Here is a 26919-nt window from a genome sequence, read left to right on the forward strand (position 1 = left end):
AACCCAAAAGAAACCTCTGGAAACATGACCTTTCCTCTTTTTAAGGCGATTTTTTCAGGTATTTTTCCACGGTAACAGAAAGCTGGCTAGCACAGGCAGTCTCAACCCTCACAGCACTGCGGACCCAGAGGAGGAGCCAGCAGGCCCTTCAGGCAGCTGGGTTTCAACATGGGGACATGAGACAGTGCAGTTCCTATCCAGGTTGCTGTCAGACACCTGAAGTCATGTGTCCATGTGCCTTAGGAACTCATGGAAGTTGGCAAAACAGCTCCATTCCCAGCCTTCCTGCTGGAAGATCACGGCTGGGGCGCTGGCTCTGTGTGGGCTGGTACTCTCACCACTTAGTATTAAACCAGGGAGCTGTCCAAAATACAGGGCAGTGTGGGATGTGGGAAGGACGGATGCCCTCCTGAAGTGGACAGAACTTCCTGGGCTGGAGAGCACGGAAGTCCCTGCGGGTGGAGGTGCTGCGGTGTGAAGGTGACCGGGACAGACAGATGCCTGAGGAGGAATGGCTCTGTGTGGCTCATCTTTTGCTGCATGACAAGTTACCCCAAACAAAGACTCACCATTGCACAGTTTCTGGGGGACAGGCATCTGGAAGCAGAATGGTGGAGGACTCTGGCTCCGGGTGTCATGAGGTTGCTTGCAGCCAAGAAGACAGCCCCGGCACTGTCCTGCCAAGTCTTGGTGGGGGCTGGAGGACCACTTCCAAAATGGCGCCCTCACATGGCTAATGGCAGGAAGTCTGCACTCCTCACCAAGTGGACCCATTCACAGAGCAGCCTAAGATGAGACGGGGCCCTCCCTCAAAGAAAATGCCAAGAGGGAGAGGAGGCAAAGAGGAAGGGAAGTGGGGTAGACAGAGAGAAAGGGAGAGAGGAGGGAGAGAGAGGGAGGGAGGTAGAGTGAGAGGGAGGGGGGAGAGAAAGAGGGAGGGAGAGAGAGGGAGGGAGAGTCAGAGGGAGGGAGGAAAAAAGAATAAGAGAAAGAGGGAAAGGGAAAGTTGGGAGAGAGAAGGGAGAGAAATAGAGACAGGGAGAGAATGGGAGGGGGAGAAAAAGAGGAGAGAGACAGAGAGAGAGATCACCAAGACAAGCGCCACAGTGTCCCCTGTGACCTAACCCTGGGGCAGGGAGAGCGCCATGGCTTCCACATCTTCTGCTGGTCCTACGGACCCACCCTGTGCCTGGAACCAGGACAAGGACACCAGTGCCAGGAGGGCAGGTCACTGGGCCACCTTGGAGACCAACCTCCATAGCCTGTTCATATTCCATGGCAGGGTTTAATAAATAATGGGCACATAGAAAATAATCCCCCAATGAGGGCAATTATTAAGTCCAGGAAAAACAAGAGGCTGCAGAGAATCAGCGGCAATCAGTGTACGCAGAGAAACGTCTTGCACACGTGGAATCCCGAGGCAGGGGGTCGGAGGAAGGAGGAGGAGTGCGGTGTGCACACGTGTGTGCGCACCTGGCTCTGAGTGTGAATACGTGTGCCTCTAGGCTCCGTGAGAGAACAAACTTTTAGCTCCTGCAGTGGGGTGTCCACGGGCAACTGCTAAATCTGAAAAGAAAAGGAAAAGGCAGCAGCAACGCTGCTGTTCGGAAGTCACTCCCGAAAGAGCTGGCCGAATCGCCAGGCAGGAGGGGCGCAGGGGCTGTGAGGGGCGCTGGGCTCCATCCCAAGCCCACAGAGCAAGCCAGCCACTCAGGACTTTGTTTAGAGAAAAAACAAATGAAATTTAGATCACTAAAAACCAAACCCAAGGCACCCAAGCTGCCCCTGACGCCCAGCTCTACGCAGCCTAGGCTTCCTGGGTCTGGGCTGCCCAGGGTCCTCCTTCCCCTCCTGCAGGTGCCCTGGGTCTTTCTGCTCTGTCCTGGTCCTCAGCTTGTGCCCCTGGCCTGCCACTACCTCGGGCTGCCGTCTGCAAGGTGGGGAGGAGCCTGAGAAAAGGAAGGAGCCAGTGAGGCAGGGAAGGGCTGCCACCTGCCTGCACTGGCCTCGGGGGGCATGGAGGCTGAGGGGCTTGGTGCCCTGGCTGGGGCGGGGGGTGGGGAGCAGGCCGTGCCATCTTTCCATGCTTCTCACTCACCACCACCTGCCGCTCACCCACATGCCAGCGCAGCCACCTCAGCTGTCATCAGTAATTGGCAAACTCCACGAGGGGCCTGGCCAGGGTGAGCCCCTTCGACACACAGGCCTCTGGTGGCTCCCCAAGTCCCCAAGTCCCTGAGGGACCAGTGGGCTGCCTCAGGCAGGAGAGGGGTGGGGCACTGCGCCTGGAGGGGAGGGTGCAGACGCCCCTCTGGCCCCTATACGGGGCCTATTCTGGAGACCCCATTCTACCACCCCACTGAAGGAGAAAGGCACAGAGAGGTGGAAAGATCGCCTCGCACCCAGGCGGGGCCTGAACTGGAACCTGCACACAGCTGTGCCCACCGGGACACAGCGCTCCCCGCAGAGCCCTTCAGACCCTCCTCTGGGGAGGCAGAGCCGCCCGCTGGGGCGTGTGTACAGCTCTGGGAATCTAAGGAGCAGGGTGGCTCCCCTGCAGCCTGAGCAGGCCCTGGGGCCCCAGAGGGTTGGACCCAGGAGGCCTGGGGCTTGAGCGAGTGTTGAGGAACAGCCAGGGGCCAGCACGACCCTCAAGCAGTCCAGTGTCTGCCAGGGGTCGGACTGACTGGCCTTGGACAGATCACACAGGTCACTCCAGCCCTGGCTGTGCCTGCAGTTCCTGAGGTCATAGGAGAGCCCTGAGGGGTCCTGGGTGAGACCCAGAGGCCCGGCCAACCAATCCCTCGACACCACTCCGTCCCAGTCCCTAGGCAGGTTGGGGGGCTGGGAAGGGGCACAGAGGCCCGCAGGTGAACTGGAAAGTCTATTTGGATCTGACTTGAATTATTAAGAGGTTCAAGAATATTCTTAGCCCTGATGAGCTGTGGTCTGCCGAAATGGACATCACCACGGCCTATTTTTAAGGCTCTGCGGGAAGGAGCTGAGACGCCACTGCACTTAGCCCGCGCCGGCCCCTCTGCTCAGGCTGGTGTCTGCTGCCCCTGCCCCCACCCAGCCCCAGCTGGTCACCACCCTGCGAACCCCGTGTGCTCCCTGCTGCTTGGGTTTGTGCCCTGAGTGCTATGAACAGCCCGGAGGGAAGGGTCTGCCTTGCTGCCCCTACCCATGACTGGCTGGCTGGACAGCCATCACCCTGGTCTCTGTGGGCCCTGCTTCTTCTCCAGACAACAGCCTTCCTCACTGATGGTCACCATGCACCAGGCCTGAGCCAACCCTTATGCTCCTCACCTCCTGGGGTCTTCCCAGTCCCAGGGAAGCGGGGACAGATACTGCTCCCTCCTGATGTCTGGGCTGTGCCCAGGGCCTGAGAGAGAGGCAGTCAGAGCCCAGCCAGCTATGCTCAGCTGCAACCCTGTGCTTCTGATTTCCCTGACCCGTGTTCCTGATGGAGTCTGCAAGAGGTTAGGAGGGCAGCTGGAAGGGCCAGCTGCACGCTTTCCAGTCTTGACTTCCACAGGAATACCAGGGAGTCAGTGTGTGAGGTCTGTGTGGGGTGCGTGGACAGCTGGCCAGGGCTGTGCCTCCTGGGGTCCCTGAAGGCCTGGGGCACTCTGGCAGGGGTTCTGAGCACCAGCTCCGGCCCTCCACCTCAGCAGGTGGGTGGAAGGAGGTGGGGCTTTCCCATGAGCACCCTGGGGGACAGACAGGAATCTGGACACTGCTGGGGTCTTTTGTAGCTAGTCGCTCCCTGCTCAGGTCCCTGGAGCCCCCGTGGATCTCCCCCTGGCCCTGCCCCGTCTGCTGCTGACTCGGGTGCATTCTCTCCCTAAGGCCAGGCAAGTGTCTCCTGACCCCAGTGGGGAGGGGTCCCCCAAGGTGTGCCTACCCCTGGGCTTGGGTGAGACTACCACCTTGTTCCTGGTTCTCCACTGTGTGGTGCCTGCCCAGGCCTGAGGCGGTCTGTGTCCGCTACTTAGGCCAATGGCATGAAGCTTTAGGGGGAACGGCTCTGGGGGCTTCCACCACCGCCCATCTCTCCTCACACCCTTGATGGGTCTGACCCGTGCACAGGTGCCCAGTGGGCAGGCGCCACCCCTCTGCCCATCATCTTGTTCCTGGGCCCAGACCCCTGCTCCTCCTCGTCACTTCCTGCACATCCAGGGACTTTTGTAGGTATCTGCACATCTACTGCCGCCCCCAAACCTGAGGACGACAGGCTCTGAGTGGGGCTGGTGCTCAGCTTCCTCAGAGGCTGATGCAGACCCACCCAGGGGTCCTCAGCACCCACTGAAGACTGGCTCAAGTAGGGCCTGGCAGCTTGGCTGCATCTGGACAGACATGATGGGCTGCGCCGTGGGCTCAGCAGGAACCCATCACCCCCAGCATGTGGCCGAGCCTCTTTCCCTCTGCCCTCCTGTTTGACCCACAGCCAAACTGCACTAGGGTAGGGGACAGGGTGCTGAAAGAAACAAGGAAATATCTGCAGATGGTGTGCAAGGCATCGGTGGGTTTTTTAATTTTTAATTTTGGTACCAGGGATTGAAGCACGGGCATTTTACCACTGAGAAACACCCCTGGTCCCCACTTTTTTATATTTCATATAGACAGGGTTTTGCTGAGTTGCTTGGAGCCTTGCGAAGTTGCTGAGGCTGGCTTTGAACTTGCGATCCTCCTGCCTCAGCCTCCTAAGCTGCTGGGATTATAGGCAGGCATGTGCCACCTCACCTGGCAACATCAGTGTATTGAAAGCTGCTCACAGGGAAGGCCCAGGGCAGTAGGCTGAACAGGCTGCACCTGTCCCTCACAGCACAGTGCACAGTCCCTGCAACTCCGTCCCTTTCCACACCTTGTCCAATGGCAGCCGGCTGGACGAGAGGAACTTGTCTCCATGGTGCCCCCAACATCAGGCCAGTCACCGAGGGAGAGGAGTTTGCAGGTCAGGTCACAGCAGTGACGTCATTAGAGTGCTTCTTCTGCTTTGATTCCTTCATGACCAGCATCCCAGAAGCAGCATCCTGGTGTGTGCAAGAAAGCAGCTCCTACTGCTAACGCTAGTCTGCCCTACCGTGTGTGAGAGTCAGCGTCCCTCAGGATGGCACTGACTGGACATTCTGGTCTGGGCTTAACATGGCTTAGGAAATAGGGAAACAGTGTCTCACCGTCCCCTATCTCTTTAAGGACAGCGCACCTCCCTCCTCCACGGCTGCTGCCTTCTTCCATCCTGATCCAGAACTGGGAAACAGGGCCCACAGGATCTGGCAGCAGCCCCACCCACCCTGGGAGCCTGGAGTCTGGGGGCAAACTGGCACATGCAGGACCAGGGATGAGGCAGGCCACCCACTGTGCCCTTCCTCTCAATTGCCACTTTAAGCCCATGCCAAGAGAGGAAGTGGCCAGATGGGCTGGGAACAAGTTGCCTTCCCACAGTGGAGATGAGGCTTGAGACTGTGCCTCGGGGTGAGGGTGGAGGAACAGGCATGTCCTGGCTCTCTGGTGGTGGGCCAGGGGCCTCAACTGGCTTCCTGTTTGGCATCCTCTGAACCCCTGGCTGCCTGTGCCCACCCTTGGCCTCATTCCAGGCTGAGGACAGACTTGTGGGTGCTGAAACCTGGCCACACCAGTGTGGACCCTCTGTGGCCCACTGTGGCTGGTGGGGCACCAGTTACAGATGAACCCTGAAAGAAGAGGCAGAGCAGGAGGTGTGCAAGGCCTGGGCTCTGGGTGCAGATCCTCTAGGAGGGCAACTGCAGGCACTTTCTGGTCTGGAACTGGTCCTGGGAAGGTCTGTGGTCACACCCACCAGCCAAGGCTGGAGAGGGTGGGCTGCCACCGACCAAGCTGGGCTGTGCCTGGCCATCTGCTGGGTGTTCCAATGGGCATGTCCAAGGTCTGGGCCTCGACCTGTGGTTGGGTGAGTGAGGTCCTCACAGCCACTGTCCTGAGGCTGGAGAGGGAAGCCAGCAGCCCAAGAGCTCATGGCACCCAGTTCCCTCCACTCCAGCCTCGGCCTGCTGTTCCTGGAGCCTCCAAGTCTGTCCTGGGGCCTCTGCTGTAGTCCTTAGGGGTCTGCAGCCTCTCCCAGGCCTCCTTTGGGGCATGCCTTTGGACTCTGTGCCTGGCTCCTGGTAATGACACGGAGGAGGGGCCACCATCAAAGGTCAGAGCCAGCCCACAAGACCTGTGCGGCCCCTGAAGGCCTGAGGACGGCCCAGCCAGAGCCTGACAGGCTCAGTGGCACTTATGCTGGCCAGCCCCGACTGAGAAGCTGGGCAGTCCCAGCAGCCCACCTCTCAGTTTCTCGAAGCAGCTTAGTAAGCCTAGCAACAGCCAACAGGAAATGAGGGCAGAGGGAGATTGGCAAAGGGTATGTGGCTCTGAATGGCTGTGCCATTCAGGCCCGGGCACCACAGTCTTCCCTCGGAAGTGAGGAGTGCCAGGAACATGGCCCAGAACCCAGGCTGCCACTGCGCCTGCACTGCTGCCCACAGACCCCTGGGCCTCCCCTTCCTCAGCTGAATGGTACAATCCCATGCCTGACTGGTGAGGCTGTACCAGGCTTTGCCAGCCTGTCCACAGTGCTCACAGAGCCTGCCTTGTGACACTAGGACAAGAATGTCCCCATGCCTCCTTCAGAAAGTCCTCCTCAGGCCCAGCCTCCCAGGCATCAGGAAGGTCACGGGCCAGGTGCATGTGAAGTGGCTGTCGTGCGGGGCTTCCAGGGCCATGCCGTTTGTGGAGCCCAGGCTGAGCTCCCCTGAAGGCAGAGTGGGCCTGAGGAGCTGGGGCAGCCCTGCTGGGAGACAGGCCTTGGGTTGGGTGTTCTCGGAGAGTCCCCATCAAGCCAGGAGTCTGTCTCCCTCTCCTCCCCTTTGGAGACATCTCCTGTGTTCCGTGCCAGTCCAGCCACGACAATGCAGGAGAGGCTGGGCCACTGCAAGCAGCCACCTGTGGGCAGCCCGAGCCTCCCCAGTGCTCACCTCTCCTGCCCTGGTGCAGGCGGCCCGAGGTGCCCCAGAGTCTTGCGAATGTGCTCTCGAGAGCGGATGTCAGCCTGGAGGAGACAGAGCTGCTAAGTGAGATGTGCAGGCTAAATCTGAGCCGGACTCTGGACACACCCTTCCTGCCCAACAGCCTGGGGACCCCCCACGCCTCCCACAGGAAGTCCTCCTTAGGCCCAGCCTTCCGGGTATCAGGAACAGCAGCCACTGGTGTGTGGGCGACAGGGATGCCAAGAGCTTCAGTATTGAGGGCCTGAAATGGGGGAGGGTCCTAGGGTCCTCCCCATGTGAGCAGCCCTCCTGGGCTTCCCTGGAGACTTCACTCAGCTTTTCTGAGGACTCTTGGCAGAGCTCGACAGACCTTCAGACTAGTGTCGACTGTGACTCCTGCCACCTCTACAAAGTTCAGCAAAGTCACCAGTGAAAGAGGGCTTGTGGGCCCCAGGCGGGGAGTGGGACAGGCCCTAGTAGGGAGGGACATGGAACAGGGCTCAGTCCCAAGTGGGACCCTGGCCTCAAGAAGTCCCCCTGATCCTGCTCAGATGGGTTTAGCTTAGCTTTGGGGCCATGTGACTCATGCACAGCAGCAGCTAATCCCCAGATGGTCCTGCTTCGGTCAGTGGGGAAATGGGTCGGGGTGGGCAATGGGTGTCTGTCAGGCCCCAGCCCAGTGTGGCAGGGACACTTGCACCTGGTACTGGCAGCGCAGCAGCATCTACGACCAGGGCCACCAGAGCAGTGGGAGGGAGAGACACCAAGCCCATTCCACATTCTCCAGAAGCTTCTGGAGGTGGGGCTGAGAAGCCAGGAGGCCTAGGAAGAAAATGGCAGGCCTGCCAGACCCTCGCCCATCCCAGCAGGCACGGGACCATGGGCTTCCGGGAGCAGGTGGCTTTTCTCTGAAGTGTGGGCTCAAGACTTGGTGGGCTCTTCTCCAGCTCGAGGCACATGATCCTGCCTATTTCTAGGTAGTCAAAGTGCTTTTCAGGTGGCTGACCCCTCACCTGCAAGAATAGTGGGCACTCCGTGGTCAGCTGAGAGCAAGTCTGGGATAGCACAACCCAGAGGTCTGGGGCTGGGGGCCTCTGAGAGAATCTCCTGGATTTTCTCTCGTTAGGTCACTGGGAAAGAATGGAAGAGGAAAGGCCTCTTGGGGCTGGGGAAACTCTCAGGGCTGGCAGCCTACGTGCCTGAGGCGCAGCAACAGCCCGGATGGGGAGAGAGCAAGGCTTCTGCTGGTGGATGCCCACAAGCCCACACCCCCACCCAGCTGCCTGGGGAGCCCAGCCTCTGAGCTGTGCAGGCTGCTGCTGCCACCTGGAGGCCGTTCTGCACACCTGCAACTGGGCCGAGTGTGGCTGCCTCCATCCACCTCCATCTGCCCAGCACAGGCTACACACCCCAGGAGTGGGGAGATGGGAAGCAGCAGACAAGTTTCCAGGGCTGGGCTGCGGAAGGCAGGGCCTCAAGTGCAGACCCCGTCCCCAGCTCCTCCCAAAGGCCTGGCAGCACACAGGGAGCTGCTGCCCGAAAAGGAAGATCTGAATATCCTGCACACTGGCTGCTGAGTCCCTGCAGTGAGGTCTGCAGTCTGAAAGATCAAGACACAAACTGGCTCCAGACTGCTTTACACTTCCCTGCTCTGGCTGAGCTGCGAGAGCAACTCCTCTCTGCCCCGGGGCCTTGCAATGCTGTTCCTGAGTCAGGAATGCTCTCTTCCTGAGGACAGCTTCTCTTGGATTTTCACCTTATGGTTTATGTGTAACACATACTGGCATGTCATCAAGACTGGACACAAAAGTGAGTTGCGGGCACCATGTGCTCAGCTGGAGGCTGAGTTCCTTTTCAGGTGAGCCAACTGGCTCATCAGAGTACTGATCCCGACCACTAGTTTAGGTGCTGGGTACCTGCACAGCCACACCCTGGAGTTCCGAGCCAGCATAAGCCTTCCTCAGCACTCTCCCCACGGTGTTCCTGCAAGGGCCTCCAGCGGAGGGCTGCTTCTTCTGGCTCCTGACTGGGGACAGTGCAGCACTCTGCCATCAGAGCAGACAACCTGGTACTCGGTACAGGAGGCTCAAGTGAGGGAGAGGCTGAGTGTTGGGCACAATGACCTCTGATGCATAGGCAGGAGGCCTTAGGAAGAATTCCTGGGAACTCTGCATCCTCCTATCTACCCTCCTGCCTCCAGGGCCCAGTAAGTCCACACCAGGCTCCCCAGCAAGGGGCCCATGGACCTGCCCTCGGCCCAGGGCCATCTTGTCCTCAAACCACTGCTCTGTGACCACAGCTGAGTTGACAGGTGGTGAGAAGTAGAGGGGCATGTGCTGGACCCCACCTGGCGCACGGGCTCTGGGATCCGGAACCTGCAGCAGCGTTGGGCTAGGCGCACAGCCACCTCCAGGCTGATCCTGTGGCCCACGGAGATGTAGAGAGGCTTGGTGCTGCAGCTGTGGCTCTTCAGGGCCTAGAGCGTGGAAGGGAAGTCAGAGAGCTGTGGGGACACATGCCCCCGGTCCAGGCCAGCTGCAGGGTTAGAGGCTCTGAGCAGGTCCAGGGTGGTAGCAGGGAGCTCTTGGACTCCTGGGCTCAGGCTCCTTCCTGCTGCCTGTCCCGGGGCAGAGTGGGCGAGTGCTGGCATCAGGGGCTGGGTGCAGGTGTGCGAGTGCATGCGCTGCCTGACCTGGCGGAGTAGGGTGAAGGCCCGGCCACTCACCATTCCCAGGACAGTCCCAGAGCCGCCTGTCAGAGGAAATGTATCTCCTCCAGCCCGCAGGAGCCGGATCTGGAAAATGGGGACAAAACTTGCAAACAACGTCTTTTCTTGGTGAAGGCCCGAGGCGAGCCTCTTCCTCTTTATAACCCAGTCACACCCAGGAAAAGGAAGGACCCTATCTTGGATGGATACTGCTGAGACAGCCTCGAGGGTGCCCAAGGAACAGGCAGCAGATGGGCAGCAGCTCACCCAGGACCATAGCTCTGGTGAGCAGAGGGTACTAAGGCACCCAGGGCCACCTGGCAGCAGGCTTTGACCAGGACTGAGCTACCATCTTCCCTACTAGGAACTGGGCCATGTGTGGGTCACCTCAACACTTTCTTTTGGCTGGGAAAGGATGAGCCCAGAGTAGGTCATGTTGGCCTGGGTAGGACCTGGACACCCACCCACTCCACAGGTGTTTATGGAGCAAGTGCTCCACAGAGGCGCCTGAGCCAGAGGAAAGGACAGACGGGGTCTCTGCTCTGAGAACCTGCTGTCCAATGGAAGAGCCAAAGTGTTAATGTCACCTCCGGAGGGCAGGTTGCGGGATCAGAGGAGGGAGATGCAGGGGTGAGCAGAGGTGTGGACACGGTCACAGGCAGCACTGTGAGCAGGGCCTGGAGGCCAGGCTAGGTGAACACCAGAGCCCAGGTGGCCAGGATGGTGTGGGGGTGACTAGGGGACATAACCTATGGTAACCTACACGGGCGTGGCAGGAGCAGAGATGGAGATGGAGGAAGTGATCACAGTAGTGGAAGGAGTCCAGCAGCCCCAGGGGGTGCAGGCCGCGGCTGGGAGGCACCCAGAGAACACCAGGCCACCCAGGGACCCAGGGGTGTTGGAGGTAGCTGACCCCGTCCCTCCATTCCCCAGGGCCATTCCAGGCAGCTGGGGGCTGAGCAGGGTTGTCTAGGCCCCCTCACCTTTTCCTTGTGCAGGGCGTTGTTCTCCAGTCCATCCACCTGCAGGAGTTTCTTGGCCACCCCAATGCAGGGCAGCTCTGTGAGGACGCCCAGGTGGCAGGCCACCCCAAAGCCTGGCAGGGGGCAGAGGAGGGTAAGCTGGGGCCACCCCAATGCAGGGCAGCTCTGTGAGGACAGAGTCTGGCAGGGGGCAATGGGTTGGGCAGCCTGGAGACTGGCACAGGATGAGGGATGAACAGATTCTCACCATCTGCAGACCAGCAGCAGAGCACTCAGGGAATAGGCTCCAAGACACCCTCTGCCCTGACGTCATGGGTGAGGCTGGGGCAGAGGAAGCCTCCGGATGGCCCAGCAGCCTAGTCAGCAAGCTCACAACACTTCACCCTGCTCTTCCTTTCATTTCCTGGCAACTTCCTTCTTCCTCCCGCCTTGGCTGCTGCCCTCAGGCCTCTGCATATCTTCCCATGGCCTGGGTGCCCATGCCCAGGAGCAGCCTGCTGGTTCCAGCACCAGCATTCAGATCAGTGTGAGTTTACCCTTTGGCCTTGGGTGGCCAAGGTCCCTGCATCCACAAGAAATGGCACTCCTGTCTGAGTATGGACAGAGGCCTGACTGAACTCAGGTCCTGTGACTTTTCAAAGTGGTCAGGTTGGTACTGGACCATGGTGCTGGAGATGGGCCAGTGTAGGGCACTGTGGGGAAGAGGAGGGTAAGCATGAAGGTGGGGTGAAAGGAGACTCTTCCCTGGGTGGGGGTCTGCCTCGTGTCTCACTGCATGATGGTGAAAACCAGTCCAGAAAGGAGCCATCAAGACCCGGCTGGCAGCAGATGCCCTTGCAGTGGGGTTGGGAGTGCCCTCTCCCAGTCTTTCCCAGTGACCTTCTCTTTAGGGAGCAAGATTACCTCGGTGGTGGAGCACCCCATTTCCATCCACAAGGAGGACCTATAGAGCCACAGGGGAGACACAGTCAGCTAAGCTGACCCTCACTCCTCAGGCTGGGCTGTTCCTGGGGCAGCAGGAAGGGGAACTGCCACAGGGGTCCAGCTTTTTAGAAAATCGTTTTCTTTTCTGGCTATGGGTAGTGGTGGCTTGCAGGGGGCCTTCCCTCCCCCAGGCAGAAGCAGAGGGGCCACTTTCCTGCCCTTGGGATGAATCACCTGCCTGGGGCATGAGGCCTGGCTCCTTCTCCTGTAGCTGTCGCACCAAATCCACCAGGAAGGGCACCTCTCGGAAGGCCAGGAAGCCTGCCACGTAGGGGGCTGTCAGGTTGACCATTCGGCTCTCTTCGTACACCACCTGCCACCAGGTATGCAGGTCAGCAGGTGCCTGAAGGCACCTGCTTCCTCCCTCCATTTTCTCTGCCCTGTTGCTCTGTTCACTGCCAACAACCAACCTTCCTTCTCTGCCTCACCCATGGGTGGGATGCGCAAGATAATAGGTTTGAAGGAAGGGAAAAGATAACCTTCCCCACAAATGGTGGTAAGGATTGAGTGTGCTGTCATTTCAAAGGTGCCCACCTGGGACCTGGTGTGCATCAGGAACCCCGACCCCTCTTCCCAGGAGCTCTTTTAAGGGTGGTGGCTATTCTCACTCCTGCTTACCCCCTGCCCTCCTGGGCCTCCTTGTAAGTCAAAACTGACTCTTCCACCACCTGCACAGGCTGCTGGAGGCTCAGAGACAAGGCACAGGAAGGTACCAGCATGAAGGTAGCGTTGGATGGACACTTAGAGGCATGGGGAAAGCTAGGTCTCCTGGAGGTTGTGACAGTGAGGTGGCCATGCTGGCTTTATGAAAAGACCCCTCATCATCTAGAAAGATGGGCATGACCTCAGAGCTAGGGAATCCAAAAGAACAGGGGTCTCCAGAGACAGGAGAACTTAGAAAGAGACATTGAGGGAGTAGGGGAGGGCACACTGGTATATAGCTGTGGGAACAGCAGATGAGCTGACTCTGAAGGTCTTGCACACGTTGCCAGGAGGTGTTGTGGACAGAGGGCCCAGATGGCCCGGCTTTCTGGAATGGCTGGGAACAACCCAGAGAACTTTTAAAGTTCAGTTACCTTTTTTTTAAAATATTTTGTTTTAGTTACAGGTGGACACAATACCTTTATTTTATTTTTATGTGGTGCTGAGGATTGAACCCAGGGCCTCAGGCATGCTAGGCGAACACTCTACCACTGAGCCACTACCCTAGCTCTCAGCTTCCTTTTCAGGGCTTCTCTGGCAGAGAGACTGTTTTTAAACCCAAAAGACCCTACCCCAGAGTGGAAGAGGGTGGCTGGTTATAACCTGGTAGAAGATATAGGTCAACCTCTGCCTAGAGAACATATGAGGGCAGAGTCTCTTAACTGTGTGTTTTCATTATTATTATTATTCTCACTGGCCTGAGCTTCTTTGCAGCCTGGTTTGTTTCATTCCCCACCAGGGGGCACCGTTGCATCTGTAATAAGCTCATTTTATGTCACGTGCATGGGAAAGGAGAGGGGGCTTTCCTTTCTTGTTGATCTCTCTGGTTTTGGGAGTTTGTGTGGAGAAGTTTTAATTAAGCAGCCACCATCATCCTACAGGGACACAGGATGCCCCTCGTCCCTGTGGAAAGTCATCTGTAGGCTTCAGCAGTCCAGCCTGCTTGAGCTCACTAAGAATCAGTTTCTCTTATCTACCACTGGAATATACCCTCCCCACTTTGGTTCATTTGCAGGTAAGTTTCCTACTGAGTTACTGATAAAAAGGCCAAGAGACAAGTCCCAGCCCTCCAGGCTAACACAGAGGAATCAGTTCTCTTAGGTGTTTAGTTGCTGGTCCAGTCTCAAGAGAGGAGTAGAAATTGTGATTTGGGCACTATCATCAAGAGAGCTGGAGGATTCAATAACAAAAATGGGGGTGGGGAAGTAGAAGGTTCTAGAGAATGTGTGTGTAGGACTCTTGGACTTCCAGCCTCCAGAACTGAGAGAAATAAATCTTTGTTGTTTCTAAGGCATCTAGTCTGAGGTATCCTGCTATAGCAGCCCGAATGGACTAAGGCAAGAGTGCAGAGGGCCACTCCTGGACTTGTGGGGTGAGGAGGCTTACTGGAAGAAGCACGTCTAAACTGGGCCCTAAGAGAGAAGTGGGAGCTGGCCAGGTGAAGACTATTCTAGGAGAGGAAGTGTGCCTGGAAAGGCCAGGCGGCCAGGCATAGCATGGCTCAGAGGCAGTCAGAGCCGTCCTGAGTGGGTTTGGGTGTGGGAAGGATAGTAGTGGGGGAGCCCAGCCTACAGGGTCATATCAAGCAGAGAACAGATCACAAAGGGCCTTCAAGCCACTGTTGGTAAGTGTGAACCTGATTTACCTTGAGGTCACAGGAAGGACACTGAAGTGCCATTGAGAGGACTCATGGAGACATGATCACTCCTTTTTTTTTTTTTTTTTTTTAAAGGGAATCACTCTCCTAGCCTTGGGCACCAAAGAGCAAAACTTGGGGCGCCGATGGCGATAGGTTTAGTAACCTACAGGAGCAGGGAGGGCGGCCCAGAGGGGAAGGGGCCAAGGGGAGGCAGAGTCCAGCGAGACTTCAGAAGCTGAAGTACGGGGCAGACATCAGACAGCGTGGGAGGGAAGGGCAGCCACTCCGGGCGGGCGCGGCGGCGGGCACAGGCCTGCAGGGGCGACGGAGAGGGCTCCGAGCGCCACAGGCCGGCCTCGGCCTGCGCCTGTCCGTCTCTCCGCTTCCAGCACTCTCACCCGCCCACGAAGTCCTACCGGGCGGGCTGGGGCCCGCCCCGGCACCGCAGAGGAGCAAGGGACGAGGACTCCTCCACGCCGTGCCCCGGTCTTCGGCCGGCCCGGCCCCGCTTACCTGGAGCTCCGGGAAGCTGAGCACCACCAGGGAGGCGCAGGCGCGGACGCTGTCCCCTTTGACGAAGGACACGTCCACGCCCCCGACGCGGTGCAGACCCGAGAAGGCGGGGTCCCGCTGCCAGGCCTCAGTGTCGCGGTCCACCAGGAGGGCCTTCAGCCGGGCTTGCTCGCTGGGGGGACAGAGGCGTCAGCCCGGCCCGGGCCCGCCGTCCCGGGGTTCCCAGGCCGCAGCCCGCGAGCGCCCGGCCCCGCCGTTACCGTTTCCACAGCGACAGCGTCTCCTCCGGCGGCCGCCCCGCGGCCTCCCGGGCCATGGCTCGGCGCGCGGCGCCCTTCCGGCTGCGTCACTTCCGGCGCGCCGCGCAGGCCGCGCGTGGCCCTGGCGTAGCGCCCCGCGCCCGGGCCGCCGGGAGTCTCCGGCGTCGCGGCGCCGGCGCGGCAGGAGGACCGCCAGGCTGCGAAGAGGGTGGTCCGGCCCCGCGCCCCGCGTCGCCCTGGGCCAGCCGGGGTCTTGCCCGCCGCCAAGCCGCACCCAGCGCGGGAGCGCGCGTGTGCCGCCGAGTCAGCGTTGCCCCTGGTCCGTGCCCTCAACCCAGTGAACATTTACCCGGAGCTCCCAGTGCCAGGCGCTGTGCTCGGGGCTGGGGTTGCAGCTTCCTCGGGTGCTTCACCGGGGCAGGAGGATGGGTGAGTAGTAGTGCAGCTGCCACGAGTGCGGAGTGGAAATCGTGCCGCCGGGAGCTGACTTCGATCCATGGTGGGGACGGCCTCCCGCGGAGGTGGTGTTTAGAGACCGGAAGGGTGAGCTGGACAGAGAACAGCGGGCGTAAAGGTCCTGAGGCCCTGAAGGGCAGCCAGTGAGGCTGAGGATGGCAGTGTAACCCATGCCTTATATTCTGAGAACTCGTGAAAGTATATGCACGAGGCATGTAGTCTGACTATAGATTTCATGAGGGCGATACAGAACACTGCATTAGATTGGACTAGTTAGTTTCAGGTTTGGGAAAGACTTCCTATTAGCACCAACAGTTGACAGATCCTTGAAAGGGGGCAAGTTCTCAGCTAGGGGAGAGGGTGTGTCCCATTCCTTGAGCACCCACCCCATGCCAGGCAGGCACTGTGCTTGGTTTACTTGCTCTAGTTTCTCACCACAGAACTGGGAGGCATTTGCACATGAGAAAATGGAGGCTAAAAGAGATCAAGTGGCTTTTCCAAGGTCACTGAACTGGCAAACAGGAGAGCCAAGGCCTAGTTCAGGGCCACCTGGGCTGTGGTGTGTCAGCTTGGTTACGTTAGGGTTCCGAGGAAGTAGCTGTGCTCTGACTGGGTAGCTTTGTGCTTTAGGGTGCAGGTAGTGATCAGGAAGGAATACTGATCTTGGGGGGTCCATGTGAAGGGAAAGGCAGCAGACTGTGGAGCCCCTGAGCAGGAGCAGCCTCGAGCAGTGGGGGTTGCTGCATGTGCGGGGGGGCCCTCCCCAGTTGGCTCTCTGAAACACTTCTGCCAGCGGAAAAGGAAGCAGGCTCCCTGTCCCTGCAGGGAAGGCATGAGTTTCACTAGCGTTTTGTCTCAGGAGAAAGCACTTGTGCTTGTTTCTCAGCCGGACCTGGGATTCTGAATGCTTGAGCATAGGCTCAGTGAACATGAAGGGGTCAGAACGTGATGTGAGTGCTGGCTGCTGCTTGAACCACTGGTACCCAGCTTCCAGGCCTCAGGACTTCTGACCCACCAAGCACTCTGCAGGCCTGCAGGTGTCACATCATTGATGCCTTCCATTTGCACACTGGTGCACGTGGGCATGTCAGAACTTGGGTACGTTTGGCTGAGCCCTTTCAGCTCGTGTTTTTTGTTCGCAGTGTTTATCAGTGGAAGTTTGTTTTTAAGCTGGAACTGCCTTAACATTGAGGAACAGTTGAAATGCCCTAAGGACAGTTAAATGTCCCTTAACAAGTGGCAAAAATCTCGTGAGCACTGACAGAATGAAAAGGACTTGAGGGCGATGACTTGAAGTCCTATTTCTTTCACTGCCTTTATTTCCTGTTAGCAGGAAGTCTTCTCCAGCCCACAGCCTGACTTACTGAGTTAGCTAGTTCTCATTCTAACTCCTTGGTAGCTGGAGCTCTGCTGTTTTCAGTGAAATCCCTTAAGCAGAGGACACTGACCCCCACCCCTCGGCTGAGACTTAAGCTTTTTCCACTGTGGACAAGGTGTTCTGTTGTTCTGTCCCAGAGAAGTTTACCAGCTCACATTCTGGAGTGTAGTCTTCAGTTCTGAACTGTCCATTTCATGAATACTTCTGCAAGGACATTTCCACAGAAATCCCAAACCATTCCCACAGCTTAGCTGAGTTCTGTGTGCCGTACACAGTAGCATGGTTCCCAAAGAGATGGATCCATTAGCAGCAAAACTCAAGTTTATTAAAAAAGCATTGCAAGTATAATGGAATTTTCTTTTGCCTGTGTTAGTCCAGTGTATTGTATAAATCATGCCAGATGAGTTAAGGCTTTGGAAGTGTAGCACACAAAGTAAAACATCTTAATTAAAAACAGTTCATAACAGTGAAAAAAATGCCCAGGCTAAAAGGGAGAAAAAAGGTCTTCACATCAAGGGCTTGACACCTGATTCCACCTGTGAAGGTGTGGCAGTGAGGAACAGTGTGGGTCTCAGTGCCATCTGCTGGCCCTGGCAAGCTGCACCCAACGTCCCGGCATCTAAGGCCAGATGGTGGGTGGGGAGTGGCATATCCAGAATGTTCATGTGGCTCACTCAGTGCAAGCACATGCTCTGTGAAAGGCACTGCCACCTGAAGTCTGCCACTGCGCTTCAGCAGACCCTGAGAACTCTCAGAAGCAGAGTGAGCACAACTCCTTCTGCACCTATCTTTGCAGTTGCACACACACCCTGTGCTGAACCTTTTGTGTGTGTGTGTGCGCGTGCACGTGTGTGTGGTGTTGTGGACCAAACCTATGGCCTTGTGAGTGTGAGGCAAGTACTCTACTGCTGAGCTGTGCCCTTCACCCCCATTTTGCATTTTTGTAGTACACAGGCCTGAGCTCAAGTTGATTGAGTCCCCAGCGCTTCTGGAATGTATGTGAAACACATGGCCTCCAACATGGGGATGGTTGCAGTCCTGATCTCCCTGAGCTGTGAGGAAAAGGCATTCATCCAGAGGTCCAGGATATCAGCGTGGGTTTCAAAAAGAAAGAAAATTCATAATGAAAAAGGCAGCACAAGACCAGGGTGCTATTTTCCCTTTTTCAGATCTCTCTGAGGCTCAGATTTTATGGTGTGGTTGAAACCCAAAGAAAGGACCAGTAAGTCACATGCCCAGGGAAGCTGAGATCACACCGAGACTGCATGCTTACATAGTACGATGTCCGGCAACCAAAAACTCCCCACGGCATGGCCAAGAGCCTGTCTCTGATCCAAGCAGACACTGACAAACTTCCATTTAGAATCTCTACATACGAGAAATGGAAGGAGCTTTGGCAGTCAGTCCACTCCATCTTATTCATGGGGAAACCACAGCTCAGCAGTGTCCCAAGTCCTGTGCTCTTCACAGAGTTGTTGGCTCTGACCTTTTGGAATCTGGCAGTGACTCGCAGTGGAGTCTGGGTCGGCATGACGTGTGGCCTTAAGGCACGTGTGCACACCCGGCTTTCCTTGTGTTAGTGATAAGACAGAAAGAGTGGTGCTTTTTTCAGTTCTTGGAACCCAAGAAATAGGAGCACAGTACTCAGAATTTAAGCAACTGGGTGAGAAGAAAACCAGATTCTCTTATGTGTGTGAAGAATAGAACAGGGAAGAAAAAAGACCAACACTCCTGCGCCTGCGTCTGCCTCTGTGGCAGTGTGAGGAAGAGGCTGCAGGCCACTGCTGGTGTGACCCTTACGTGACTCTTCACTTCTGTCACTCCTTGAATGCACAGGATGGTGGCTGATTTCCAGTTTCAAGTAATCGCTATTCGCACCACTTAATGAACAATATTCATAATATAACGTGAAAGTTCTGGAATTTGCATGTGTTCCAGAAACAGCTTGGCTCTCACAGTGCATGCTGGCCTTGAATTCGGTGCTGTGCCAACACTTTCCTGTCGAGGGCCCGGAGAGGCACAGTGGAGAGTCTATCGTGCTTGCTGGTCTTGTTTCCGTGCAGCTGCAGCTTTCCACACAGAGACACAGCTGGATAGCAGTATCTCTTCTGGAAATTGGGATTCCACTTCTGGAAGAACTGCATTCTCTTTCGTTTCCATGTAACTCACCAGAGTATCCCTCAGGCTGCAAAGTCAGGCACAGGAGATAGTGTTTAGAGCATCAGGGGCCTATCAGTGGACACTCTTTCCAGGTGTTGACAGGACCAAGGTGCTAATAAGACCAGAAATACTGAGGGTCAGCTTATGGTCAGCCAGCTGCAGAGTTCCTTAGCTGGACCTGGAGTCCTAGGCTCAGCCTCTGGAGGATGGAGCTGCCTCAGTGATGCCCAAGTAGACACTTAAGACACTGACGGGACCCATCTGGCTGTATCAGAAACAAAGCTTTGCCATTCATAAAAGGCGTGTATCCCCTTTCATGGTTTATATTACCAAAGGCTGCAAATTCTCTAGGAAGGGGAACTTTATTGTACACAGGCATGTGCTGAAACAGCAAATGCAGCCTAACTGTCCATCTAGAAAACCGTCAGTTGAAATGCCTACCTCATACCACACATAAAAGTGAACTAATGAAACACGTATAAGATAGAACTAGGGAAGTAGCAGGAGATTAATGTGTTCTATACAAAGAGTTTTTACAAATTATTATGAAAGAGATAAACTGGTCAGGTGTGGTGGCATATGCCTGTAGTCCCAGCAGTTAATTCAGGAAGCTAAGGCAAGAGGATTGCAGATTTGAGGCCAGCCTCAGCAATAGTGAGGCCCCGTCTCAGAAAAAAAAGAGCTGGAGATGCAGCTCAGTAAGTGCCTTTGGGTTTCATCTCTGGTACCAAAAGAAAAAATGAAAGAGATAACTGCCCCACCCAATAACCAAACGCTACCAAGAGATAATCCAGAGGATGATGAACAAACGGTGATAAATTTTAAAATGTGCTCAGCCACACAAGTAGGTAGGGAAACACAAGTGAAAACAAGATACCATGTTTTGGCCATTAGACTGACACAAATGTAAAATTCAATCTAAAATGCATCTCTCTTTGACATAGTTAAGTCTACCTGTTATAATGAGAACATGATAAAAGTCAAAAGATTAAAACCAAAGAAGCAAGTCCTCAGGTGCTCTGGTGATGGAGGACAGTGGTCAGAAGGTCCTGGGGTAAGATGGAACTACCTTCATGTCAGTGGGACATAGCAAGCATGCTAGCAGGGGTGCACACCATACCTCCATTCGGGGTTGAAGCTGTCCTGGGTCTGGGTGTTTCTTAGTTTCAACACCATCATTTCGTGGAGCTCCAGGAGGAAAGCATCCAGGTCTGTGTGATTCAGGAAAGTGCTGAGGAGCTTAGTATTTCCTGGGCTGAGGTCTGCTTTGTACCTTGAACTGATTTCCCGAAAGGGATCCTAAAAAAGATGAACGAGGACAGCATCACAGCCTGGGAGGAAGGTGCAGCTCCCTCAGCCTGGCAGAGGAGGGCAGACTCACTTTCTTCAGTCGCAGCAGCTGTTCCGACTTATGAGCAGAGAGGAACTGCCAGAGGGCAATGGCGTGTTTTAGCTGACATCTGCTTAAGGCCTGGAAGAGGAAGAGCGCCCCAGTAGAGGTGAAGGCTCCCACCCTCCCTTGGTGCACACCAAGGGCTCTGAGTGCTCCCCAGGGCACTTCTCCCTGTTTTGTTCTTTTCCTGTCTGAGGCCACCTCTGTTCCCTCCATAAGTCCACCTGTCTCCCCCTCCTGCAGCAGCTCAGCAACCCTGAGCATCCTGCAGCCCAAAAGTAGCTAATGTCCTCAGTTATCTATGCATCCTGCTCTACTGGTGGTCAGCACTGAGTGTCCCTGCCTCTCCTGTCCCAGTGTGTGCTGCTATCCTGTGGACTGGCTCAGGGTGGGGGTTCCTGACTGCCCCTTTCCAGGGTTGCCTGCACTGATGAAACTAGCCGAGGTGATGCTGATTCTCCTTGGAAGGTATATAGGACCCACCTTCAAAACTGGAGTCGTCTGATCGCCCATTCGTAGGATGTCTTGGACGTACACATTCAGATGCATATTTGGATCCCCACCAGCTGTGCCTAGGAAGCCCAGAGTGACCTCTACAACAGACAGAGCTTCACAGGCATCGCTGTAGGACTGCAGCTCTCCACTGACGGAACCCGTGGCTGAGTTGGGGAGGGGGCTCTGGAACCAAAAGCAGGACAGAGGCATAGGTTGGGCTACTGCTTCTACTTGGTAAGAGCCTAACTCTGAGCCGCCAGCACCGGCGGGGCCAGCTGTCCAGCACTTGTGGTAAGAGCTGGTGCTTGCTGAGTGCAGCAGTTTTAGACTGCACAGAAACAGCCCTGAGCTAACTGCACGCGAAGGGGGAGGAGTGAGTTCCCAGCCTGTGGCACCATGGTCATGACATCATCATTAAAAACAACCCCCAAGGGGTCAGAAAGTTTGGTGATCTGCCATCCCACTTCTCTCCAGAGAGCCTGGTGCTCACAGCAGACACCAGGATGGGACTGGAGCTGTCCTTATGTCCTTACGTATGTGAATGGAACCACCCTGTGAGGGCTGATCATGACCACCTGTGCCATTTTGTTCTTGATGTCCACAAAGAGATGTTCGAAGTTCCAGTCATGTCTGAACACTAGCGTGGGTATTCCCTGTGGTGGAAAGAAGAGAAGTCTTTGGAAATCAAATCCATAGTGGAGGCTTCCATCTGATAACATCTCAGTGGACGTGCCAAGCCAGGCAGCACATTCCTGGGCAAGGCACATAGCTTTGTGCCCCCTGATGGCTTTGTTCAGGCTGCACTCTTTGGACACAGTAACACAAGAAATCCAGCCGTGCAGACACTGCCCTGCAGAAGAGGTGTCTGAGGACGGGAGAGGAAGTGTGGGAGGAGGCGGGACGGGAGTGCGGCACTGGCCATCTCTCCAGCAGCACCGAGCAGACACTGCCCGTGCAGCCACTGTGAGGGCGGATTAAAAATGGCTTAAGGCTCAAACAACTGGCAGCCCCACCTCGGCAATGAGGGAATGAATGCCTCTGAGGACACCTGATGACCTGGAGGACGAGTGCGGCCACCACGAGGGACAGTGTGGAAGGGCCACTGTGTTCAGGGAATCGGGAGGCAGTTCATGGGGTTTGATGCTATACAGTAAGGATGGGGCTGGAGATAGCTGAAGGTCAGACGAGGGCCAGGTGACAGGGCCTTCTGTGCCAGACGGAGTGTGGAGGCTGAGTGCTTTGAACTGACGGTGGCAGAGGACAGAGGCCTGGGGAAGGCACGCGTGGTGGATCCTGGGCATGGACTGCATGTGCAGCTGAAGGGATAGCAGCAGTGACAGGCCTTCTCGGTGGTGCCATTAACGACAGTTAATAGACTTGAGGCTGCCTGGGGACAGGTGCACGGTGATGGGGATGTGGAGGAGAGCTGGGGACACCTCCCAGCCCAGAGAAGGTGTAGAGACACATCTCCGTGGGGAGGAGATGATACAGATGAGTCCCTGGGTGTCACCTCAGTCTATTCTCCCTGAAACCCATAGGGCTGTTCATAACTGACACAGAAATTGTTGGCAGGGGCCCAGCCTACCTTGAGGGTCAGCCGGGGCTTGCCCTGGAGGAAGCGGCTGCTGATCTGCCGCTGGATCTTCTCCAGGTCAAACTCCTGTGACGTCTCCCCGCCTTGCTCCACTTGGTACTGGCAGTTGGAGAGAATCAGTGGAATCAGGTCCCGTTCCACTTCATAATTGATGACGTGCAAGTCAGTGACCTCAGAGGCATCCACGGAATAGCTGAGAAACACGAGACACAGTTCTTGGTGTCCAGGGCAGATGTGGGGCCTAGGGCTCTGGGCATATGCTCCTGTTTCTGCCCTTGTAGTGTGAGCAAGTGAAAGCCATGTGCAAGCCCGGGCTTTGTAGAGGAGGGCTAAGCGGGGATCTTGGGGACAGGAGCTATTGCTGGCTGGAGTCTGCAGCTGGGCCTGGTGGCGGGGGTGGTGGGCTTGCGTGGGCTTGTGCAGTACCTGCTGTTTTCCTTGGAGAACTTCTCCACTGTGTGAATGATTTCATTGTGTAGGTTAATCAAGTAGCTGACTAACGCGGTTGAGCAGAGACCCAGGTCCCGACGCCGGGGCAGGATGACCTCGAAATCTGTGTCCAGATCCAGGTCAGAGCTGCAATAATCTTTAGGTAACTTGATTTCACCTTTAAAAGACAGGGTCATTCCTAAGCAGAGGGATTCTGCTCTGGGCATTTGGGTCACAGCCTGGAGACAGAGGAGGAGGAGGGCAGCAGTGGGCAGCCACCTCCACAGAGCTGGGCCCTGGCTGATAACTCTCCAGTGCTCTCAACTCCTTTCTGATTCCATACTTTTCAAGAGGACTGAGGGTTACGTTAGAGGTTGGGTCACATATCCCAGCACCTCCATCCGTCGGTCATTTTACCAGGCACATAGCAGGGTGGTGGCCAGGCCAGGTGGAGAAGGACACGTACCGTTGGTCTCCAGTGATCGCCTTAGTGCATTCCACGTGGACAGGAAGATGGAGATCCTGTTGTGGAGTAACTGCCTCAGCCCATCTGTTGAACAAAATACTTGGTAAGATCCCTATGGAAACAACCCTCCTGGGCCAAGGCCTGCTCCCAAGAGCTTGACCTGCACCTTCCCACATTCAGCGGCATATGCCTGTATTTGAGGTTTGAGGTTTTGTGAGAAGCTGGAGATGAGGAGGCCTTTCCAGCTGCAGCAGTGGCTCTCAGCAGGTCTTTTGGATTGGCACCCTGTGCCTCACGCTCTAACTTAGGACCTGAGCCCCACCCTTGTGCCCCAACCTGAGCAACCCTTTTGAACCACCAAACATGGATGGCCCTGATCTCTTGCTGGAGCAGACAGCAGTCATACCTGAACTGTGACTGCTAATGAAACTCCTGATGGAACTGTATTTATCTTCTGGGACATTCTGGAATCGTTTCACTAGATCCCTTTGCAGGGCCAAAATCTCAGGCAAGAATTTCACCAGTCTCAGTTCTGCCTCCTGGAGAAGGGAAAACGGCTCAGTAACACTTCCTCTGTTTAACTGAGAAACGACATGGGGCTTATAGACTTTGGGCAGGTGGGGACTGCCCCAAAGGCATGGTTTAGTCTGGTCAGTGGGTTGTTTGACACATTCACACTCTGGAGCTTACAAATGGGAAAAGGACCATCCCATCCTCTCACCAAGTACATACAGAGGGCTTTCAATAGGTCAGACATGCCCAGCCCAAGAGGGATGTAGCATGAACAGGACCAAGTCCCCGCCCTCCAGTGAAGGGCTGCTGGAGGACTAGGCTGGGCCCCGTCTCTCAGCTTAACAAGCAACTCTAGATGACCAGAGATCCGGATGTAAGCCTGCCCTCTGAAGCTACCAGCAGAAGACGTTGGCACAGGCGTTGCTTTTCTGGACCCCAAAACCACAGGAAATAAGGGCAAAGTGACAAATGGAATTATAGCACAGCAAAGAAACAGCCAACAGAGTGGAGACAACTGCAGAATGGGAGAAATGCCCGCCGACTCTTCACGTGACAGCAGGAGAATACCCAGAATGCTCAAAAACTCAACAAAAAATGAACACATGATCTGAAGGGACACTTGTTAAAAGAATACATGAGAAAATGCTCAGTATCAGTAGCCATCAGGGAAGAGCAAATCAAGACGACATGGAGATGCCATCCCACCACAGCCACGTAGAATGGCTCTGATAAAAACCAGATAGGCGTGGTGGCACGCACCTGTGATCCTGGCTACTCGGGAGCCTAAGGCAGGAGATCAGGAGGTGGAGGCCAGCCTCAGCAAGTTCAAGGCCAGTCTGGGCAACCTAGTGAGACCCTGTCTTTAAGGGGTGGGGGTTCTAGTTCATTAGTAAAGTATTGCTTGCCCAGCATGCCCAAGGCCCTGGTCCCCCTCAAAATAATCACCACTAGTCCCTCACCCCCCAAAATAAAGGAACCCAAACTTAAAATAACAAATGCAAGCAAGGATGAAGAGAAAAAGGAACGCTAATGTACTGCTGGTGACAATGTAAATTAGTAGCATATCATGGAGAACAGTATGGAGGTTCCTCAAACTAAAAAAGGTCTACCGGGGCTGGGGAGATGGCTCAGTCGGTAGAGTGCTTGCCTTGTAAGCACAAGGCCCTGGGTTTGATCCCCAGCACAAAAAAAAAAAAAAAAAAAAAACCATCTACCATGTGATCCAGCTGTCCCACTCCAAAGGAAATGAGCGTATCAAAGAGGTACTGCACACCCATGTTTGTGGCATCATTCACAATAGCTCAGACATGGAATCGGCCAAGAAGCCCATCAGAAGGTGAGTAGATAAAGAAGAGGTGGTTTATATTCATAATAGAATATGATTCAGCTGTAAGAATGCACTCTTGTAATTTTTAGCAAAATGGACAGAACTAGAGGGCATTTTGTTAAGTGAAATGAGCCAGACAGAGACAAAATCAGTGCATGCTACATGCATACATGGAAATATCACACCTATTCCCATTAATATGTACAGCTAATGAATTAATAAAAATAATTTGGGAAAAATAAAAAGAAATTGCCTCTTGGGCCCACTGTTGGGTGTGAGGCTGCTGGAAGGAAAGACCAAGGCCTTAGGCAGTGGGAGCTGGTGTTATTCCTGGGTTTTGTTCTGAAGAGCTAGGATCCACCTTCCTTGGTCAAATGAAACCATGTCTTGCTAAGAGATGACAAGGCTAACATGAAGTCCTTCCTAGTGTGAGCACCAGACGCTTCCAGTCACTCTGCTCCACCCCTGAGAGAGGTGGTGAGAACATCTGCTGTGGACCAGGAGAGCTCCAAGGGTGGAGGCTGGGGATGGTTTCTGGGCTGGCAGGTGTGACTCCACACCCGTAGCCCCACCACAGCAGCACACTGCCTCCGCCTGCGGGGCGCAGGGAGGGCTCTGGTTTGGTTTTGGTGTGCATTCTTGACTGTTCCCCAGGTGCTTGCTGCTCAACTTCTGGGGATGAAGACAAGGCATCACAGCTGAGTGACCAGGGCGGTCCCTCCTGGCCTTCGAGCTCCTTACAGATCACTGCTAACCCCACTCGTGCATATTCCACCTGTGATGTCCGCAGATGTGTCTTAGGACCTCTGCGCTCTCCGAGACTGCTGCTACAGGCCTGTACCACAATCACAGAGCTGATGGGGTTGTTTAGGGGCCTGCCTCCAGGAATGATGACTTTGAACGCAGGCACGGGGCCTCCCATCCTCAGGGGAAGTCTACCAGGAAGTGGGGGCAGATCACGAGGTAGACGCACCTTTTGCAGGAACTGCCAGAGCAGAGGCACTGTCTCCTTGCCGTTCTTGCGCTCTACGACGTGCTGGAGGTGCTCAAGGGTGATCTTCTTCCTGCAGCTCCAGATCTTGGAGCAGTGAACCACACTTCTCTGGGGCAGTCGGGGCAGGAAGCTTGCCGGGTCACCATATATAATTTTGGCCACGGGATTGGAGCTGATGCGCTCATCCTGGCTGATGAGCGTGCTCACAGTCAGCAGGGTCTTATCTAGATGCTGGACAAAGAAACGATACAGCGTTCTGCAAGTGAGGCATTGCCGCAGACAGCTGGGCCACTCACGGCCTGTGGCGGCTGCTCAGGAGTCTGCCTACACACCCCGGAGCTCGCTTTTGCTGTCTTTCACTGTGACGGGGGTTTTTCCCTCCCCTCACGGGCCTTTATTTCACTGCCCTTTTGCTTCCTGACTTCCCTGTCCTGTGATGTTCTCAGCAGAGCAGTCGAGGATCCAGATTGTCAGTGGACTTCTGGAGGGTCTCTGCCTCTTACTTCCACATCCTGCTGTAAAGAGCAAGCTGCCGCCTGCCCTGTGAGGACTCCTGACAAACCTTGGCTTGACTTAGGGCCAGTGCAGGAGGGGCGACCCCAGGCAAGGCCTCTGACGGCCCTCCTGAGGACGGTGGGCCAACAGTGCTCTTCAGATGAATGGGCCACCCTCCTGGACAGAGGGCTAAGGAGCGGTCACCACTTGCCCCTCACCTCCAGTTCAGGTAGAAGAAGAGCTTCGACATGTTTTTCCCAATTGTTTCTCTGTTCCTTGGTTGACAGTTGTGCATCCAAAATTGAATGCCCTACAAAGAAAGCCAAAACCCGTGTCACCTGACAAGCAGCAGCAGTCTCCACACAGCAAACGCTGAATCACGTTAACAGGGGTAGTCTCCTGTTGGGGTGACCCTGCCTGA

General features: G+C 55.7%; 2 protein-coding genes across 17 annotated transcripts in view; both read right to left on the reverse strand.

Annotated features, from left to right (window-relative positions):
* Window positions 1–1373: 1373 nt before the first annotated feature.
* Window positions 1374–14872, reverse strand: ENDOV (endonuclease V). Of its 16 annotated transcripts, none has more exons than XR_013762733.1 (12): window positions 14799–14872; window positions 14539–14710; window positions 11859–11997; window positions 11604–11643; window positions 10701–10813; window positions 9736–9804; window positions 9358–9486; window positions 8927–9055; window positions 8357–8610; window positions 8024–8140; window positions 6999–7072; window positions 6123–6143 (listed from the first exon to the last, which is right to left on the reverse strand). XR_013762733.1 is itself a non-coding variant. In XM_079133030.1 (9 exons), exons 1-9 carry the CDS (start codon window positions 14852–14854, stop codon window positions 1527–1529), a joined length of 828 nt encoding a protein of 275 aa, XP_078989156.1. In that variant the 5' UTR covers window positions 14855–14872; the 3' UTR covers window positions 1374–1526. The 16 variants fall into 16 exon arrangements, 7 of the variants coding, with proteins under 7 accessions (XP_078989156.1, XP_078989161.1, XP_078989160.1 ...); XR_013762739.1 differs by lacking the exon at window positions 6123–6143 and adding an exon at window positions 6789–6811; XR_013762735.1 differs by lacking the exons at window positions 6123–6143; window positions 8357–8610 and adding an exon at window positions 6789–6811 and having other exon boundaries at window positions 11863–11997.
* A 2063-nt stretch (window positions 14873–16935) lies between these two features.
* The window catches only part of RNF213 (ring finger protein 213), a 111015-nt gene continuing 101031 nt past the window's right edge, over window positions 16936–26919 (reverse strand). The window contains exons 58-68 of the mRNA XM_079135369.1: window positions 26717–26808; window positions 25983–26234; window positions 23576–23708; window positions 23170–23253; window positions 22701–22881; window positions 22266–22467; window positions 21256–21333; window positions 20669–20863; window positions 20174–20263; window positions 19913–20091; window positions 16936–18817 (exon numbers count right to left, since the gene is read on the reverse strand). Of these exons, the coding sequence (XP_078991495.1) occupies window positions 18664–18817; window positions 19913–20091; window positions 20174–20263; window positions 20669–20863; window positions 21256–21333; window positions 22266–22467; window positions 22701–22881; window positions 23170–23253; window positions 23576–23708; window positions 25983–26234; window positions 26717–26808 (1640 nt within the window). The 3' untranslated portion in view covers window positions 16936–18663. The remainder of the gene's footprint in view (window positions 18818–19912; window positions 20092–20173; window positions 20264–20668; window positions 20864–21255; window positions 21334–22265; window positions 22468–22700; window positions 22882–23169; window positions 23254–23575; window positions 23709–25982; window positions 26235–26716; window positions 26809–26919) is intronic.

This window comes from Sciurus vulgaris (assembly GCF_902686455.1).
Source record: "Sciurus vulgaris genome assembly, chromosome: 3".
Classification (NCBI taxonomy): domain Eukaryota; kingdom Metazoa; phylum Chordata; class Mammalia; order Rodentia; family Sciuridae; genus Sciurus; species Sciurus vulgaris.

Coding starts and splice junctions, on each gene's coding strand:
- ENDOV (XM_079133032.1), bottom strand. CDS start 14,854: ATGGCCCGGGAGGCCGCGGGGCGGCCGCCGGAGGAGACGCTGTCGCTG. Junction 10,814..11,603: donor TGGGGTGCTCCACCACCGAG/GTAATCTTGCTC, acceptor GCCCCCTGCCAG/GCTTTGGGGTGGCCTGCCAC. Junction 9,487..9,735: donor CTGGGACTGTCCTGGGAATG/GTGAGTGGCCGG, acceptor TCCACGCTCTAG/GCCCTGAAGAGCCACAGCTG.